At 46.1% G+C, this 19,515-nt stretch overlaps 1 protein-coding gene across 1 annotated transcript; it reads left to right on the top strand.

Moving 5' to 3' along the window:
• The first annotated feature begins 3,845 nt into the window (after window positions 1-3,845).
• LRATD2 (LRAT domain containing 2) lies at window positions 3,846-9,483 on the top strand. The gene is made up of 2 exons (XM_037166694.2): window positions 3,846-4,288; window positions 4,834-9,483. Exon 2 carries the CDS (start codon window positions 4,930-4,932, stop codon window positions 5,860-5,862), a length of 933 nt encoding a protein of 310 aa, XP_037022589.1. The 5' UTR covers window positions 3,846-4,288; window positions 4,834-4,929; the 3' UTR covers window positions 5,863-9,483.
• Window positions 9,484-19,515: the final 10,032 nt, after the last annotated feature.

A 19,515-nucleotide genomic window follows, 5' to 3' on the forward strand; every position in this document is an offset into this window, starting at 1 on the left:
CATCTTTCATGAGGCTTTGCAGGAAGCCAGCTACACGCTCAGACTCCCGAGCACAAATCAAACTCTGGTTCAACATCAACAATGTGATGTCAGGGGCCCCCTAGAACAGGGAGCCTCCGGGAGGGACTGGCCTCGGTGTGTTCCCACTGGTGAGCCCTCTCCCCGGAAAGGATTAAAAGCTGCCTTACAATGGAGCCACAGGATTAATGTGCGGAGGGCTGAGATCCGTGGTGGGTGAATGCCCCAGACCCCTCTTCGTGCTATCCCCTGGTCACCCCCACCCACAGGGTAGACCAGCTCAGCCTTCTTGGGAGAGCTTGCTCTGGTGACCTAAGGGAAAAAGCACAATACAATACAGATGCCAAAGGAAAGGATGCCACTCAGCAGCCTCTGGGCTCCCTTCCTGAATCAGAAGTTCTAGGAAGAAGAATCAGCCTACGTACAACACTCTCCATGCCGGTTTTGAAGCCCAAGACAGGCTGGCTGGAGAGAGGAGCTGCGGCCAGACCTCTCAGAGGGAGACCAGCTGAGACCTCACCTCCTGGAAATGGTACAATTAAAAACCATTTTTTTAATTGTCAAAGCAGCTTCCAACATTGATTGTCTCTTATTATCTGGCCCTGTTTACGAGGTGGCTGCTCTGTGTATCACTTCACCTGGAAGTGGAGAGTAAGATCTGGACAAAAACACCTGACTTTCCTGTTCCCCTCTCCCTGCCCTGTCCCACCCCCACAATGCCCCCTACTCCATGTCCATGAAGCCCTTGGTTTAGGGAAGGCAATGACGCAGTGACCGGGGTAGGGAGGCACTAGGCAGGGCAGTCAGCTGTCCCAGTTTCCTAGGATGTGGGGCGTTTAGTGCTAAGACCAGGATAGTCCCAGGCAAACCAGGAGAAGTTGGTCACTCTACATCCAGAAGACATACCAGCCCCCTGACCAGGGTCTGGATGAACCCATAGGCTGGGGCTCCTAGGTGTTGTGACACAGAATGAGAAGCAGCTTGGGTGCCAGGCAGATAGGGATTTGAATCCAGCAACATTCACGTCTCTGGGCTTTTGTCTTCTTAGCCAGGAATGTAGAAAACAGGATTGGTAGGATCTAGTTAGAGGCTGCCCACATCACACGGTTATCATTTTGCAACCATAGTAAAATCATCATCTGGCTCTTACGTGCTGTCTCAGTAATGTGGGGCACACACCACCTTTAGCATTTACAAGGTGCTTCCATATACACTGTGTCATTGTAGAGACTGGAAAAGGAGGCCTGGATGGAGAAGAGTCTGCTCCAAGGTCATGCACCTGGCAAGCAGGACTTCAGTCTGGGGCATCAGTTTCCGTTCTGCTACCTCTCACCTCCTGAGGTCACATCAAAACCCCAGCAGTGGGTAACAGAAGTTGGGAAGTCTGGGAGTCCCCTGACGAGGGAGGTGTGGAGGGACCTATTTCCCAGCCAGCTCACACAGCTGCTGCTGCTGCTGCTGCTGCCATGAACCTGGGGCCCAGCCCGAGGAACAGGCTCCTAATCACATAATTCTGCCCTTGTGCTCCTATTTTGTACATTCTTAGAGGTAGCCATCTAAACCAAGATCTCTACCACAAGGGCAGGCTCAGTGTCCATGTCTGGTCAGGTAGAAACGCCACTTCTCCACTGCCCCGGACAGGAATACTGTGAGTCACTAACTGGCATTCAACCCTTATTTTTACTAAGTGCCTTCTCGGAGGAGGTGTGTGGGATTCGATACTTGGGTCACTGATACGGGGACAGTATGACTGAGAATTCAAATCCAACTAACATTTCTGGTCTGAGCGGCTGCTCCTGGGAAAGGTGCCTTGTAGGCTTTGTTCTTCGCTGGCCAGGCTCCTGCCTGCCTCTGAGACCTGCCTCCTCTCTCATTCATGTCCCACAGAGCAGCCAGGGTGCCAATCTTAAAACCCCAGAGCTTCTCCACCTTTCGAACTGCAATTACTTGAAGAAAAGGAAGGAATTACTATAGGTGCAGGTAAGCTAACATAGTGATTCTAACAAGAATGTCTTCAACCACAGCCCTATATAGTTATAACACCCAGTTGTTTGGAATACAGTGCTGCATTAGAACCAGTCCGGAGGTTATTTTAGCCTGTTTTGACCTCCAAAGACTTGAGGGGTGAGAAGGCGAGGCATTTCCTCTGGGATGGCAGCTCTGATGATTTTAAAGTGGCTTTGCTTGTCTTATTTTTCAGTGCTTTTCCCTATTAGAGCTTTCACCTGAGAGTGCTGGCTGTGAACTGTCATACTACTGTGTCCAAGGGATTCTCGGATCACCAGCCAACATACACAGGGGCCTTCGGCAGCTGACCGTAGCAAAGGTTTCCCAGTCTAGGAGACATGGGATGATTCCCCATTGCCTTCCTAAGCCTAAGTCTTCGCTGTGCAATGTTTGTCTACATGAGCTCACATGGTCGTGACAAATGCCACGTAGGTAACAGCAGCCTCCAGAGCACTGTTATCAAAAGGTGGGAAGTGGGGACTCATCTGGTCACACTTGCTTAAGGCTGGTCAGACAATACCTAAGTAAACGCAGTCCACACAGAAGTCTCTTTTTGGTCTAACTTATACTGTGATCTCAGACTTGCCGAAGGACAAACTCCCATTACAGCCCAGGTGATATCGATTGTTTGGGCTCAGAAGTACATAAGTAAATTGGTTTCCCCTTCCGTCCAAACTGAAAAGGATCGTGGCAGTGTTAGTATATTTCTGTTTCCACTGGTTGGTATATACACTGAATAAATAATAGCGTTACCTGGAAAAACTTAGCCCAAAGAAACAGTGATGGAAAACAGGGTAGAGGAGGTCTTGAGTTGCATTCTTAAACTCAGCAGGAATGAGTTAGGGTGTTTCACTGAATGCCTAAACTAGCCTATTGTGCACCCTCCACCTCCACTCAGATCTATTGGTAGCCTGTATCTTAAGTACAAAATACAAACCAGCATGGAGGGGGAAGGGAGGAAGTGTCCTCTTGTGGAGGTTAATAGGCAATGCTCCTCTCCTTCTGTAAATCACTCTGTCACTTCCTTCTGTAAATCAGCCGGAAGGAAATATATTCACCAGGGGCCTCTGCTTATTTGTTCTTAATTTAAGGACATTTAGGCAACTTCTACGTCCCTCACAGACAAGAAAAACAGAACTGAATACCTTCTCTCACTGCCAGGCCAACTAGTAACTCAAAACAATGGAACGGGTGAAATTGACTTTTGCTAACCTCGGGGGGACGTCGGTGAATAAGTCTTCCTACTGTTTTGTACTGTGTCTTTTCTGTGAAATTTTTTCCCCTACTGGGAAGTTTCACAGAACTCATCCTGGAAATACCTCTAAACTGGCACACTTTCCCAGCTGTTCCACTAAAAAAAAAAACAATCTTCGCTGTGAATATTGGCAAGAAATATGTTCCAGGAAGGAAAAGACTTGCGTTTGCTTCCTAATGACTGTCCCTCCCTCTCCAGGTACTCTGGCAAAGAGGCAAAGGGAAAGAAAACAAACAGCACACTTACTCCCTCTCCCATCTTGACACTGGCAGATGGCTTTAACCTTCCAACTTCTTTTTAAAGCCCACAGCTCGGAAAAATGCGAACTGAGCAGGCACAGAGTTCCCACAGCAGGCCCAGGCTCTAAGAAGGCAAGCGAGTTCGAAGGGACCAGCACAGACACCCGTGCTCAGAACGTCAGTCAGCCCGCGCGTTGATAATTTACCAGCTAGATTTAAACCTGCTGTGGCGTGGGGGCGTGGCCTGGGCGGAGCTCTGCGGCTCCGGTGGGCGGGGCGGGCGGGTAACCCAGAGGCTCTGCACCGCGTGGGAAAGACCCGGGTTCCGGGAGGGAGCGCCTGTCTCTTTAAATGCTAGGGGCTGCGCTCCCGCCCCGAGAGCCCGGAGCCGGATCTACAATCCCGTTCCTCCCGCTCCAGCGCTTGTTGCTCGCCGGGACCGAGCGGGAGCTGGCGCCGCCAGGCAGCCAAGCTGCTTCCATCTCCTCCTTCTCGCACTCCACCTCCCCGAGAGCCGGTTGAAGGGGAGCGGCAACACCAGCAGAAGGGAGGAGGTGCAGGGTGAATAGACATTGACTCCCACTTTCAAATCTTGAGACTGTGTAGCCGAGTGGGGCAAGACATGCATCGCTCCCCTCTGTCCAGCCTCGCTGCCGCCCGCGCCAGGATAGGAAAGACTGTGGAGCCCGCACCTGCAAACTCGTCCTAGAAGTCTCAGCGTGCGGCGGGGGCCTCCTCCCTGTTCCCCAGGGCCTCCACCTCTCCGCGGGTGAGTTTGCGCAGGTAACCCGAGCTAGAGGGCACGCGCGCGGGGGGAAAGGCGGGGGAGACGGAAGGAGAAAGCGCCGCAGGTGTGCCAGGTAAGGTGGCTCACCTGCTAGGACCGTGCTACGCAGTCCTCGCTGGTTTCCTAGGGAAGGAGGCTTGGGGGTTGGGGATCGTCTCAGGGGTTAAGTTAGGGCCGTAGGATGGAGGGGATGTCAGGAAAGAAGGGACTGGAGTAAAGTTTCTCTTTCTTACCCCTCCTGCCTGGGATTGGCAAGTGGGGTGCCGGCGGAAGCCCTAGGAGCTGCTGATGCAATGGACTTTTGCCCGAGCGAAGTGAGGGCGGGGCGGAGGGGGGGTAGACCTGGAATCGCCTGGCTTCCTGAGACCGTGACCCTAGAGGTGGAGAAATGAAGGAAGGCTCGGTACCTGAGACTCCTCTTAGAATGGCTCCAGGTGCTCCACCCAAACCTTTCTTCTGCCTCTCAACAAATCGTCCTTTACACGGAGGGGCTTCTACATGGCTTCCTTGCCTTCCTCTTCCAACAGGTGGTCTCAGCCCCTGTCCGGGGACAAGTGCCAATGACCCTAGGGGTGGTTTCGCTTTCTCCCCTCTCGGCGGTGTGAACGTGTGTCCGCAGCGTGATGGGCAACCAGGTGGAGAAACTGACTCACCTAAATTATAAGGAAGTTCCCACAGCCGACCCAACTGGCATGGACCGAGACGACGGCCCTCGAATTGGGGTCTCCTATATCTTTTCCAATGACGACGAGGACGTGGAGCAGCAGCCGCCGCCCCAGGGGCCGGATGGCGGTGGCTTGCCCAAAGGAGGGGACGGGCCAACGTTGCCCCCGCCGCAGCCCTACGACCCTCGGCTGCACGAGGTGGAGTGCTCCGTGTTCTACCGCGAGGAGTGCATCTACCAGAAAAGCTTCGCGCCAGGCTCCTCGGCGCTGAGCACCTACACGCCAGAGAACCTGCTCAACAAGTGCAAGCCTGGCGACCTGGTGGAGTTCGTGTCGCAGGCGCAGTACCCGCACTGGGCTGTGTACGTGGGCAACTTCCAGGTGGTGCACTTGCACCGGCTGGAGGTGAGCAACAGCTTTCTCACCGACGCGAGCCAGGGGCGGCGCGGCCGTGTGGTAAACGATCTGTATCGCTACAAGCCGCTCAGCCCCAGCGCGGTGGTACGCAATGCACTGGCGCACGTGGGCGCCAAGGAGCGAGAGCTGAGCTGGCGCAACTCTGAGAGCTTTGCAGCCTGGTGCCGCTATGGCAAGCGCGAGTTTAAGATCGGCGGCGAGCTACGCATTGGCAAGCAGCCCTACCGGCTGCAGATCCAGCTCTCTGCGCAGCGCAGCCACACGCTTGAGTTCCAGAGCCTGGAGGACCTGATCATGGAGAAACGGCGCAACGACCAGATAGGGCGCGCTGCTGTGCTGCAGGAGCTCGCCATGCACCTGCACCCCACTGAGCCCGAAGAGGGCGACAGCGATGCCACAAGGACTAAGCCGCCTCCCGAGCGCCCTCCTGCGCCGGGCTGGGAGGAGGAGGACCGGGAGGCGGTGGTGCACTGATGGGAGAGCTGAGTAGGGAGCTGTTGCCAGCAGCCGCTGCTCCCTCCCTCTAGTCCTCCTCCACCACCTTCTGGGACCCATCTGGGCTCCTGGGCCATTTGGAAAACGGAGAGTTGGTGAAATGCGCAGCCAGCTGTGGCTTGAGCTTGTTATCTGGGACAGAGGAGGAAGAGGGAGCACATAGGAACATTTTGGTTGGGGACACTGCCTGCCCACCTTCTCAATCTGTCTTCTTTCTGAGGTGGGGCAAACTGTAGGCATGCCTGACACTATGTCCCTGCTGGACCTGGGACCAAAATCGACCCTCCTTATGACCAGGGGTGGAGAAGAGTTCGGACTACCCATGTCTGCCATTGCCTTCTACCTGCTGCCCTCCTACTCTGGGCTTGCAGGATGCCCTGTGCTAAGGCCAGAGTGGGATTGTGGCCAGCCCAGATGCCTATTGGCTACCCCTGTGGAGCTGTGTATGGGATCCAGAAGGATGGGGCGATTTGTTTTATAGGATTCCTGGGATGCAGGCTTGGAGAAAGCAGGACCAGGTCTGGCTGGGAGCAGCAGACCAAAACGGATCAGCCACCTGTGAAGTGTAACAAAGAGTCAGTAAACTTGGGCCACAAAACAAAGATTTTGCTACCTCCCCCCCCCCCCATCCGCAGGTAATTCATCTTCTGGGGCTGGCTGAGCCTCCTGCCTCCTCCTGCTCCACCAGCCACTTCCTACGTTACAAGTAAATCATTGTCATGGGCCAACTAGGGGAAGGATTCAATTATAGCTCTGTTTGGCTGCCTTTGTTCCTCGCCTGCTATTGTAGGCACTTACAGCTGTGTTATTTGTTATCAAAGGTGGGAATAGCCTTTTGTGTCTCTGATCTAATTAAACCTGCTTGGCTGTGTTCATCCCCAGGTCACGCATGGCATTGGCTGGTGCCACCCTGTAAACTATCCACTACAGAAGCAGCCAAACAGGTTTGCCCTGATAGGAACTAGTCCATCACTCCCACTTCCCACTGAACCCTATTCCTGAACAGTGAAGGTAACCTTTTTAAAATGTAAGGCTTTGGTGGTGGTCCTGTGAATTTTAATTTTCCCTCACCACTCCATCTCTCACTTTTGTTCTGCTGCTGGTAAAAAATCTCAGGCCTAAGGCATATTTTAATGATAAGGTGTTTATTTGGGTAGCTGCCTTGATGCACACTTAATTCAAGATGCAAAGTCTTGTTATTGTAACATTCTGCTTGTGGCTTAGAGAACTCACCTTCAGAAAGGCTTTCTCAAGAGACCTGACAGCAATCACAAATGCTACCTGGTATAGTCAGTGCCAAATCCGGTGACAGTCCTAAAGCACAGGTTAGTGGTTGTGAAATCTGTTGACAGCAGACTGGCCAGTACTGTTTGGATCTGCTGCTGAGTTAGTTTGCTCTGTTCCTTGTAGTCATGTGAGCTCTTTAAGGATGTGTGCCCTGTATTTCAGAATGCATCTCTGCTGCACAATGGCATTGCTAATACTGTCTCAGAAGTTGACTAAAGTTTTTATTTCTCTTGGGAGTCATGAGAGATTGCACTGAACAGGTCATTTTTGTGACCTAATTCTTACAGTTGGAGTAGAATCAGTTCAGTGTTCTACAGCTGTGGTCATCCTTGGGTCTTCTGCCTGGATTATCTCTAAATCAGGGCAACCAGACTTGAAGGGTTTCCTCGTATACTTCTTCCAAACGTGGCACTTGAGGTCACCGTTGTTGTCTTCACAGCCCCTTCACATGACATTATTTAGTTACAAGGGCATTAACTGTGTTCCCTGTTTTTTTTGGTGACAGGGCTCACCAAGCAGGTCTGTCACTTTGTTAGAGATGAACCACACTCAGCTCCAGTCTACGACTTGGAGACACATCAGTCTAGTTTCCGTGTTTAGTAAATCTCACCCCTTTCTCTTTGTTTCTCTTGCTCATGGAAAAGAGGAGCAAGAGAAACATGGGTGAAGACATTGATGAGAGCCTACTCTACCTTACAGATTTGGATTTGCTTTTATGCTTAACATAGTAGTAAAATTTAAAAGTAATGACTAATGTGCAGACAGCAGGAAGGGAGAAGATCATCACTGTCCAGCACTTCTGGGCTAGCTGGCCAGGTGTCCTTTCCAGCCCCCCATCTCTGTCTTCCTCCTTTGCCCCCCAAGTGGAAAGTGAATGTCCTTGGTCACACTGAGGTGGAGCAGTGAGTATCTGTTGTTGCAAATGAACTGCTTTTTGTGAGACATCTCAACCTGAAGGAGAACTGTGAGATCTGCACCAACAATTGCATTCTGCCTCTAGAGAAGAGGTCTTTGATAGCATTGCACAGAAATGAGCTAGCAGAGGGACTAGATGGACTCCATGGGGCTGCTTTCCTGTGTAAAGCAAGCATTTTGTACAGGGCACCAGAGATGTGAAATATGTCATACTTAGGAACAGTGATTCCATCAAAGTTTCTGTAAGGTTGTAGAGCTTCAAGTAAAAGCCACAACCAACCAGTGCAGGTGCCAAGAAAAGAGAATCCACCCTTGGCTCTGTCCTCAAGATGGCAGTGTTGTGGATAAGTGACTTTTTAATCCCAGGCAATGATCACATCTGGCACTTAAAAATACACATATTTAATAACTTTTGCTTCTCCTTAGGCTCAGGACCTTAGACCTGTTTTTGTACTTTGAATAACAGATGCTCTGTGAAGGAAAGACATACCGACTCTAACGTCCTTTGGCAGCTCTGGCAGGATAAGCAGGACACCCGACTAGAACGCGTGCTAAGTGTAATCAGACAAACTATATTTTCTTACTTGAGCAACTATTTTATTGAGACTGCTTATGGATGTCGGAGGAGCCCATGACTTCAGCTACGCAACTTTTGTACCGAAATAACTCAACTTTTTGTAGTTCCTACTCCACATTTAATTTAAAAATAACTTTAATAGCACTAACATGCCTAGCAGAAGGCCGTGTTCCAGACCTGTGAGGAAATTTTTAGTTTTTATGAAAAATGGCCCTTCAGTGGTTAAACGTTTCGTGTCTTGGTGCTCCTGACCCTACTTAGCACCACTAGACGACACAGCCACGCGGGAACATATTTTTGGAAGCAAAACTTTAATTTTATATGACATATGCTATGGAGAGTGAAGAAAATTTAAGGACTACTTGTTTTCTATTTTTTCTTAACAAAATGGAATCCACTGTGTTGAAGATTCTTGATGTTATGTGACTGTCTAACCATTTTTCATAAGTTGGAATAAAATCTGATACGATCATGGTTATCGAATGGGTTTGTTTGGGAAGTTATATTTTATTTATGAATTTTTTTAATCAGGGTAACTTAACTATAAACTTGACTGGATTGTTCAATTTTTCATTATGTTTTGTTCTTCGCGATAACACTGTAACCCACAGAGAATCACACTAATGCGATAAATGCTACGTGTATTTTATTTCCCAGTGAATTGCGTAACCCTTATTTTTTGTTGAGCTTGTATGTTAAATCCATGTGTTCTCATATGACTTCTTGAGAAGGAGGTTCCAATTTGAAACTGTATCATTTCCTTCAAAATGAAGGGCAGTGCTTATTAGTTAAATAAAAGATTGATGACATCTTTTAAACCATTTCCTTTTCACTATGTCTTATTAAAATAAAATCTGTCAGGTTCTTTTGAAAAATGCTATGAGGGTCTCCAATAAACCATCACTTGGAGTTAACCAAATTTATGTATTTTTTTCCCACTTGTATACCTTTTTTTTCTGACATTTCTGGTTCCATAGCCAAGCTACGCAGCCTACCTGCAGATTTTTCTGAGGATATTAGTGCGTATCATCCTTTTAGTTGCTTAGTAAACATTTTGATGAATCATTGAGTGACTGAAAATGTTCACTGTGTTGACTGTGAGAATTAATCACCCATGGTCTCTAGGCTATCAGTGTTCATGAGAAATGTCTCGTGAATATAAATCTTCAATACACATCGATTTGGGGGGATTCATGCCAACAAGGCTGGAAACCACACACACATTTTGTAATCCGCACTGGAGACCTGTGGGACTACAATCAGTAAGCCAGGCTGCACCTTGGGTAGTTGTTGAGTCCCAGAGGAAGAGAATGGGCTCAACGAGTCATGTGATTCTAGAAAAGGGGTAAGTGTGAGCTTGTACCACTGTTGGCACGATAAGGAATGCAGGTGCTATGGCTGGTAAAGGAGCAGATGTGGCATCTGGGACTGGTGTGGGGAAGGCCACCTGCCCTCCTTATGCCAACACCTGAAAATGCTACCACAATCCTATGAGGTTCAAAAGCCTGAGTTTTATCAACAGACTCCTGTGAGAATTTTAAATAGGAAGACAGTTGATTGTGGAGGTTGTAAGGAGCTCAAGTAACAGTGAGACCCTTTCTCCCTAGCATGGGAATCCTTAGTTTGCCATGGTTCTCATTGCCAACAAAGTAGCCAGTGGGGGGAGGGGGCTAATCTGGAATGTGTATTTATTCTTGGGTGATTTTGATGGAGGCTGCTCTTCCCATTTCTCCTAAATGGACTGAGTTTGCTTAATGTAGGAAAATGACATGTTGGAAAGCATTTAAAAAGAGCTCAAAATGAACAGTCTCAGAATATGTGCATAAGGGCTTTTACTTCTTACTGAATTTGCTGGAAAAGCTGCTGATTGAACAAATACAGCAATTTTATCTGCAGAGTAGATGGAAGAATGATTAGCATCCATTTTCGATCACAACAGGCTACTAAGTATTGATGAAGACTTAAAGGATGTTGAGCCCTAGCCTGGAGTATTAGAACATGCAGAAGTTAAACAGGAACCGCTGGGGGTAGTCCCTGCCCCTGAGCTTGTTTGTAAGGGCAAGTCAATTTCAATCCTACGTGGAGTACAGATTATAATCAAAGGTGGCCCTGTAAATGCTGATGGTTGATAGGTATTCAAATAAAGTAAATGTGTGTAGGTTTAACTAAGGTACTCCGGTTGGAGAAATTGGATCAAAAAACCCTGGAAGTGCAAATGATAAAGGAGAATGGGATACAACTAATCTAATATTCACGAGGTACTTAACTGGGCGGCTCCCAACACAAAGATAAACCAGATGCATAGTTTCTGTCATATGACTCATATTCTAATAGGTGAGGCAGACCACTACTTACCAAAAAGAAGTTCACAAGAAGTTCTTCATTAATCATTACATTGGTGATACGTGCAATGAAAGATATGTACAAGGTGTATGTGGCAGGATCAATGTCCATAAAAGAATCGGTGGAGGCTTCTTTGAGGAAGTGTTTATGCTGAACTTTGGAACAGGTAGAGGAGAAAGCCAGGTACTTCAAGGTAGGCTTGATGACATTCATTTGGGGAGGAAGGCTGGGGAATAGATGGATAAACATTGAGTGCTCTCCAAATGCCTTGGCTTCACGCTCCAATAGCATGTCTCCTTGGGGTTTCCTCTGTACCATGCTAACTCATTCATGCACCTCAGGAGCTTGACATGGGACCAGGCAAGGTGACCCTCACTCAAAGATGGAGTAAGTGGATGAATTTGGGGATGGGGTTTGGCAGACTAGAAAGCCCTCATTATCTCAAGGTGATGTCATGACTAGTTTGAGGAGCGCAAAGCATAGTTTGATGAAGGCAGTCATTTTTAGGATGGATTGAACAAGGAGAGCAAATGAGTGACTATCCAGCCGTCTCCCAGAACTAGAGGTTATACTGCTAATCCTATTGGTGACTTAAATTACCAGGCAGGTTATGAAGTAAAGGGCAGTTTGGGGCCTTTGCCTGCTAGAAGTGAGAGGTGAAGTGGCCCAGAGGCAGAGGCTTTGCAGCCCAACTGCCATAGCTGTGGAATCATGATTGAGAGTTTATTTCGTTCATTTGGCCAACACAGGCCACTGCTGTAATAGAGTCTCTTGTGCCTTGTCAAGAGTGACCATAATGACTCAAAAGGTGAGCTCTCAGCTACTTTCTTCAGGGAACTTGTACAACAATGTCATTAACTTCCAAGGTCTGTTTACCTTGATATTCAGTGCATTCTTTTCAGCTTTATAAGTTTGAGAATTACCAGTGGTTAGGTCAAACTGGAGGTAGAACATCTGACCTAGGCACACACGGTCACATAGTGGTTAAGGCTTGACCGTCAAACTACCTGGGTTTCTCTACTCTGGGCTCTGTCTACAATTAACCTCGGGAGAAGTTACATACTTGCTTGAAAAAAAATGTACTTCCTTTTCTGTACAATGTGGCTCATGTCACTGATCAGTTGACTTAACTCTCCATTTCAGTTGTATTTGTAAAATAATGTAATTAATTAATGTAATGTAATGGGACTATAATAACTATACTTCATGTGGACATTGTGAGCACAAAATGGAACAATGTCCATAAAGCCCAGATCAATACCTATTATGATTAGAGAAAATTTGGTCTATTGCATGTGTTCGGAAGCCTTATTCTAAACAAATAAAGTTATTGTCTGGGAGAGAGAGGTGGTCTTCCCTTTAGTCTTGGAGAATTTCTTAGCCAAATACAAGAAATTAGTAAGATAAGAAAGAGATAACTCTAGTTAACACTTTAGATGTTTAGCCACTGCTGTAGTGTTTTAAATGTTTTTTGAGCTTTGATCTTTAGTGGATGAACCGTTTAATATTTTGTATTATGTTTACTCATTAACTCCAGTATTTCCTGAGAACTTTGAAGGTACTAGATGCTGGAGAGCCAAGGGAGGCGGGTAAGAAGGGATATGGCAGTAACAATATTAATAATGATGAGGTGACCTTGTCCACTCTGTCCTATTTTAATCATCACACAGCCTTCTGGACAGATGCTAGTATTTTCATTTTATAGTTGAGGAAACAGGTTTAGAGAAATGAGGTGGTTTGTCCATGGTCACATAGCTAATAAATGACAACTTCTGGCCCGGAACAGGATTGCTGATCTCCAAGCCCCAGGCTGTGGTCGCTCCACTGAGAGGTCATCCAACCACTCCCGGGCCTTCGTCCACCTCTCTCCCTTCTCCTTACCTGTGAAGAAGGCCTTATCTTCTGCATCAACGTCTTGTATGCAGCATTAGTTGAACAGCACCTGTATTTGCAGCAACTCTTTGAGGCACTGGGAAGCAGGAAGAGGCAGGAAGGGAGGGAGGCAACTCACAGCCAAGGAGGATTTTACATCCTTACGCTGAGCAACAGTGACAAGCCTGGGGCCAGTGTTCTGTCTCCCATAATTACTCCTGCCTTCCCTGCTGGTGAACACTGTGCCATTTCCTGCTGGAACTGCTCTCTGCCTGCTCTTTTGTGACTCTATTTTTCCCTTCAGGCCAAGGTCAGGCCACACAGGCCTGCCTCAAATCAAGTCTCTAACCCTTGACCTGCTATGTGACCTTGGGCAAGTTATTAAGTTAGTAACATGCTTAAACCACTGTGACTTCTGTAAAAAATGGGGCTACTAGGAGTACCTGGTCCACGGGACTGCTCATCGCTTTCCGTAAGTCAATGTAAACCCAGTGCCCCATGGGACACTTAGGTGTGGCACGGTGGCCCTATTGGCTCTGCCACAAGTGGCTCTGCTGCGAATATGACAGAGGGCCTTGAGCAAGTCCCTTTACTACGTCAGGACCCTGGATCTATGGAGCCAGAGGAGTCCATGACAAGATGCTAAGTGCAACTTAATCCTTTGAGATCGTTTTAGAAGTTCCTAGGTGCTCTACTTAATTATAATTCATTAATGCTAATTAGTGCTGATGCCTTGGCTATAGTAAATGTGAAAACATTAGTATGAATAATAGTAAGGACTGAATTTTAGGGAGTGCTTCTATCGTGACAAGTAGGGATTGTACACCAACATTTTTTTGTACTGGCACACTTTGTGATTTTGTATTGGGACCAAATGTGGGCCAAGGGTGAGGGAAAAAAATTGATGAGAGGAGTAAGTTAAATCAAGTCTCCTTTAGGTATTTAGGATTTTTTTTTTCCATTTTTAAAAAATTTTTGAACATTGACTTTCTCTCCCACACTAGAGTGCATTTCTCTTTGCTACCTGGCTCCACTCTTGGCCAATACATGGAGAGAATTCTCCTGTATCTCAGGGAATATGCATGCCTCATTCTACTTTATTCTATGAAGTCTATTTGTTTTGTATTTCAGAAAGAGCAAGGCTGTTCATAAAGTCATAAAGCATTACATGGTGGCAGTTCTTTGTGCCAACATCTACTGTAGTCCTTAAAAAAATAATAGACTTTGTTCTTCAGAGCAGTTTTAGGCCTCACAACAAAAGTGAGTGGAAAACACAGACTTCCCACATTGCCCGTCTCCGACCTCACAGCCTCCCCGCCATCAACATGGGTGTCAGTGAGGTCACCTGGTTACAGTGGGTGAACCAACACTAACACATCCTTCTCAGCCATAGTTTACATTGGGTTTCCCTCTCTGTGTTGCACATTCTGTGGTTTTGACAAATGTGTCCATCATCATCATGGCATCATGCAGAATAGTTTCACTCATTTCTTCTCCCCCTCCCCGCCATGGGGTTGAGGAAGGGTCCCGAGTGGGCTTCCTGGGGAGGGTAAGCAGCTAGGATAGGTCTTATCAGAGAAAGATTCGGACATAATCCTGGCCCCCCTCTCATCAATCCTTTATTTTAGGAGTAAAGTGCACATCTGTCTTTGTGTGACCGGGGGCAGGGGTGTTTGTGAGGACAAATATTATAAATTGGGTAGGAATTCCCTTTTCCTTTTTTGTAGTGCTGATGGAGAGTTCAGCCCACTCTGGGACGTTTGTGAGAACGCTGAAAGGATGCCTCGAGCACCGTCCTCCAGCGGACTGTAGGCAGTCCACGCAGCGCCAGTGCAGTGAGGACAGGCTGCTCTGTGTTTTGGGGGGGCTGGGAGGCACTGTGGGAAGCACTGGCTGGTGCTAGAGTCAGGCCAAGGGCTGTCAGCCCAGCACCTCCCCTCTCTGGGCCCCCTGGACCTCACCTGGCTCAGGAGGCAGCCATGTGTTCATTTGTCAAGTGGGGATAATACCTCACCTACCTCGTGGGGTTATAGCATTAGTGGAAATACACATAACTCATTCAGGAGCAGTCCTGGCATCAAGCTATATGCTCAGGGACTACGCAGCATCATTGCCTGTTTTCTGGTCTGTGGTTTTGCCCTGCCCTGTGCTTGTGACTCTAACACCAAAATCTCACCGGTGAAATTGAGATTGGAGCAGGATGAGCCAAACTTGACCTGAGTTTGGTCACAGATGGTGAGACATTTGGTTTTATAATAGTTAACACTCTCTGGCTCCAGGTATTTGGAGGAAAATCATAAGTATAAGTATCTCTCTCTCACACACATACACCAAAAAGCCAAGTACATCATTTGATCTGACTTATTGGCTTGTCCCCTGACAACTTAGAAGGTGAAGCTTAGGTACTAATATCATCATAAAGCTATAATTGTTTCATTACCTCCCAGGGTAATAATGCCTTTCTCTGTCTGCCCTTTAAGCCTATGGATATTTTTTATTATTGTCATTTTATTACTTTTTTCCATTTCAAAATTAGTATGTGTTTAGCATAAAATAAGTTCAAATACCAAAGTGTATAAAAGAAAAGTAAAGGACACCCTCCATTGCCTTCTCTCACCCTGTTCCTCCTCTTACAGGGATTATCGATAGTAGGTGCGTCTGTGTGTTTCTTCCAGACTTTTTTCTACAAATATTCAGATACGCTATCTGCATCCATTTCCCCAGTTTTTAAAAATTAGATTACCTTACCCATATTGTTCTGCCACTTTTTTTACTCATCAATATATTAAGACTTTCTTTTACATTAATAGATTGTCTAGAACATTCTTTTGAAACAGCTGTTTAAGTTTTTCATAGTAAAAAGCTTCTGTTCCTTATCTATGCAGAATAGTTTTATTCTCCCATTGAGAATGAAACTTCTCTCATTGAGAATAAAACTTCTCTCATTGATGCATATTTAAACTATATCCAGTGTTTCCTAATTGTAAATGATACCACAAACATCTTACTATACCTGCTCTTGGCATATATGTATTTCTGAAGGATGTAGTTGTAATGAAATTTCTGGATATAAGGTTATGCGATATTTATATTTTGATAGGAAAACCATATGGCTCTAGATAAAAGATTGTGCCAATTTACAGTATTGCTAATAACATTCTCACATGTTTGAGAATATTTGTTGTTTGATTTTCTATGAGAGTTTTATTTTTTACCATGTGGGCTAGTCTCGTTGGTATCACCAAGAATTCAAACCAGTGGTTTACTAGTTTTATTCTATTACAGACATTGTAATGCTCTCAGCCTTTGGTTATTGGATCAGACTGGTGAATTCTAGAGTCCAATCTATGAACTTGAATGTACAGTAGAAAGTAGTAGAGGAAGGTATCCAAAATTACCCTTCCTTTAAAAATGTCAATCAGAGTGTTTTCCACCCTTTAGTGACTTCCAAGTTCCTTACCACGGCCTGTTCGCCTGCCCAATCTGGCTTCTGCTTATGTGCCCATTTCACTTCTCATCATGCCCCCTTGTAGGGTAATGGGTTGGCCAAAATGTTCACTTGGTTTTTTTTGGTTTTTTTTTTTCGGTAAGATGGCACTTAGATGGTGCTTAGCTGTGTTTAACTTCATTCAAAATAATTTTGTTAGATTTTATTGTGATAGCTGTCATGTCAATGTGCATTTAAAAAAACTTACCAAAATTGGTGAATTTTTGCATAGCTATTTTAATATTGAAGATAGAAGAAAATATGCAACATTTTTGGCATATTATGCTTTAGTATTTCAAGAAACATAAAAGTACACCTGAAACATAAAAAATATTTGCACAGAATGTGGAGAAGTTGCTGTGGCTGATTGAATGTGTTGAAAGTGGTTTGTGAAGTTTCATGCTGGAGATTTCTCCCTGGAAGATGCTCCAAAGTCGGGTGCACCAGTTGAAGTTGACAGCGATCAAACTGAGACATTAATTGAGCACAATCAATGTTCTACCACACGAGAGAGTCAACATACTCAAAATATCCAAATCAATAAAGTTATTGGTGAAAATGGAAAATGTTTTTAATGGGAAAAAACCATATGGACTTTTGGCCAATCCAACATTACACACATTCTAATTCTTTCAGTATTTGGTTATTGGATTAGCCTAGCAAATTCTAGAGTCCAATCTATGAACTTGAATGAACAGTAGAAAGTAGTGGTATCCAAGAAGATATCCAAAATTATCCTCCTTTTAAAAATGTAAATTGGTGATTTACACCCTTTAGTGGCTCCAATAGTACTTAGAATTAAATTGAAATTTCTCGCAGTGGCCTGTTTGCCTGTACAATCTGCCTTCTGCTTTATTGCTGGCTTTACTACCTATCCCTCCCCCTTGCAGTCTTATTCCAGATGTACAGGCTTATATTTATTTACCTATTCTCCTAAGCTCACCAAGGTCTTTCTTTCTTGCTTTAGAGCAGGTGTGTGTGTGTGTGTGTGTGTGTGTGTGTGTGTGTGTGTATTTGAAACTAAAACCATGCCAAAGAATTCCTAGCTATACTATGATGCCATGTGTAAGATGATATTATAGTACACTAATGCCTACCCCCCTGAAAGATGTCTGTATGCTAATCCTCAGACCTGTGAATATGTTTTCTGACCTGTCAAAATCCCAAAGTTAAGGATCCATTGAGAAGGGGAGCAAATACCCAGAGCCTCCTATTTTCACCAGTGTACCACATCACTTTGGACAAACCTTTCCTTTTACTGCCTATCACATTCTTAAGCTTCATTTTGAAAGTATGAATGTTTACCCCACACTAGATACATCCACATTACTGGGTTAATTACACTACAGAGATAGGAATCGTGTTCAGAGGTATAAATAATGATTTAATATTTGTGTGCTTGTTGCAGAAATCAAATCAAAGAGTCAAAAGGAACTTGAAAGTAAATAGAGACAAAATGAGACATTCAACTGTGACATGAAGTGAGGGGCCAGAGGACATTTGGGTCATCTTGGTTATCACCAGCAACGCAGCACTCATTTGTAACATGGTGCATTTCCAAAACGTGTTTCACAGATTATCACATTTGATCTTTGCAGTCTTTCCTCAAGCCATTGTAACCAAAAGCAGGTCCGGCTGTCTGCGACACAAAAGTCAGTGCTTGAGGGGCAGGTGCTGATGTAAAGGAAAGTGGTTTATTTTCAGGTGCCAGCCACCTGGGAAGATAGGGGACTCACGTCTCAGAGCCCATCTCCCGTGTCAGTGGAGGCAGAGGTTTTTAGAAGGAGGGAGAGGGGGAGAGAAGAGGTGGAAGGAGGGGGTTGCCAAGTTCTCTACACGCAGACTAGCACGGTCCATTCCGACAAGGCAAGTGGTGGTCCGGTGTGCAGCATCCTGGTTTAGTCATCGTGGATTCTCATCATCCTGGCTCCATGCTTGAAGGTCAGCAAATCTCCCCGGAACTGAGATGCCTGAAGGTTGGGGTCTGTATCTTTTAAAATTAGTTCCTAGGATTCTTATACAAACATGGTGCTTATCTATAAGCTACATAGTAGTCAGATTCTGCACTTACAGAAACAATGTCAAAAGAATAGTGGGGTGGGTTACAATTTTTCACTCTTACAATTATCCACTGTTACACTGGGGTACTCTACCCCCATGGATACTCCACCGTCCTACTTACAGGTACATGCCTGCGGAGCTGGAGCCTCCGGCACCCTGCTGCGCCTCTACATGGAGCATTTTGATTGGCTGATGACTTCAGAAATATGTTAACATCACGGCGGCATATTAGCTTGATACTTGTGAGTAGTATCACATCCATTTACAAATGGTGAAGGAAATGAAGGAGGGAATGAGTAATTTTGCCCAAGGTCACACAACTAATAATGTCTTAAACCTGAGACTACTTAATTTCTAAACCATGTCCAGTCTCTGTGGAGTAGAATCCCTGTCTCCGAGTCTAATTCGACCCTGTGGCCTTGGGCAAGGGACTGCGTCTCTTAGAGGGGGAACAGTGACAATGATTCTTCTGGCTTCCCTACCTCTCTAGGCATTGAAACGCGCCAAGAGAGGGAAAACTCCCTTGTCTCTTTGTTCAGGGCAAATAATCAAGTTAAGGGTCAGTTTTAGGCCAGAGAGCAAACTCAACTCATTAATTATTCACAGAGTTGGAAACTGCTTGTCTTTTGAAACTGCTTAAACCAGTTTCGACAAGCCACAACTACAAAGCGGGTAAAACAAACTTGTTGAAAATAACTAGTCGGAGCAGAGCAGACGAATATTTTTAGAGAGGGAATCCGAACCAGTGAAGGTGAAGACACGGTGAGAGGAGCGTGGCCTGGGGAGCCAGGTAGATTCCACGTACGAGCTGCGTCCCATGGGGCGAGTCATGTGATAAGTAACCTTCGTTTCCTTATTTACAAGATGAGAATAAGTCCCTTGAAGAGTTATTTAGAGTCAGAAACCATGGGGGCACAGCCTAGAGCTCAGTGCCTGGCACCGGGAGCGAGAGTGAGGACGTTTCCTAACCTGGACTCCAGGGCCCACAGAAACCAGTCACTGTGAATCAGCATCCCTGCTGCTCCCAGAGGCCCCCTGCAGGCAGCAGTGAACCCTTCCCTTGTGAGATGCTGGGGACAAGATGTGGCTA

This window comes from Artibeus jamaicensis, unplaced genomic scaffold (assembly GCF_021234435.1).
Source record: "Artibeus jamaicensis isolate MK-2021 breed Jamaican fruit bat unplaced genomic scaffold, CSHL_Jam_final scaffold_916, whole genome shotgun sequence".
NCBI lineage: Eukaryota > Metazoa > Chordata > Mammalia > Chiroptera > Phyllostomidae > Artibeus > Artibeus jamaicensis.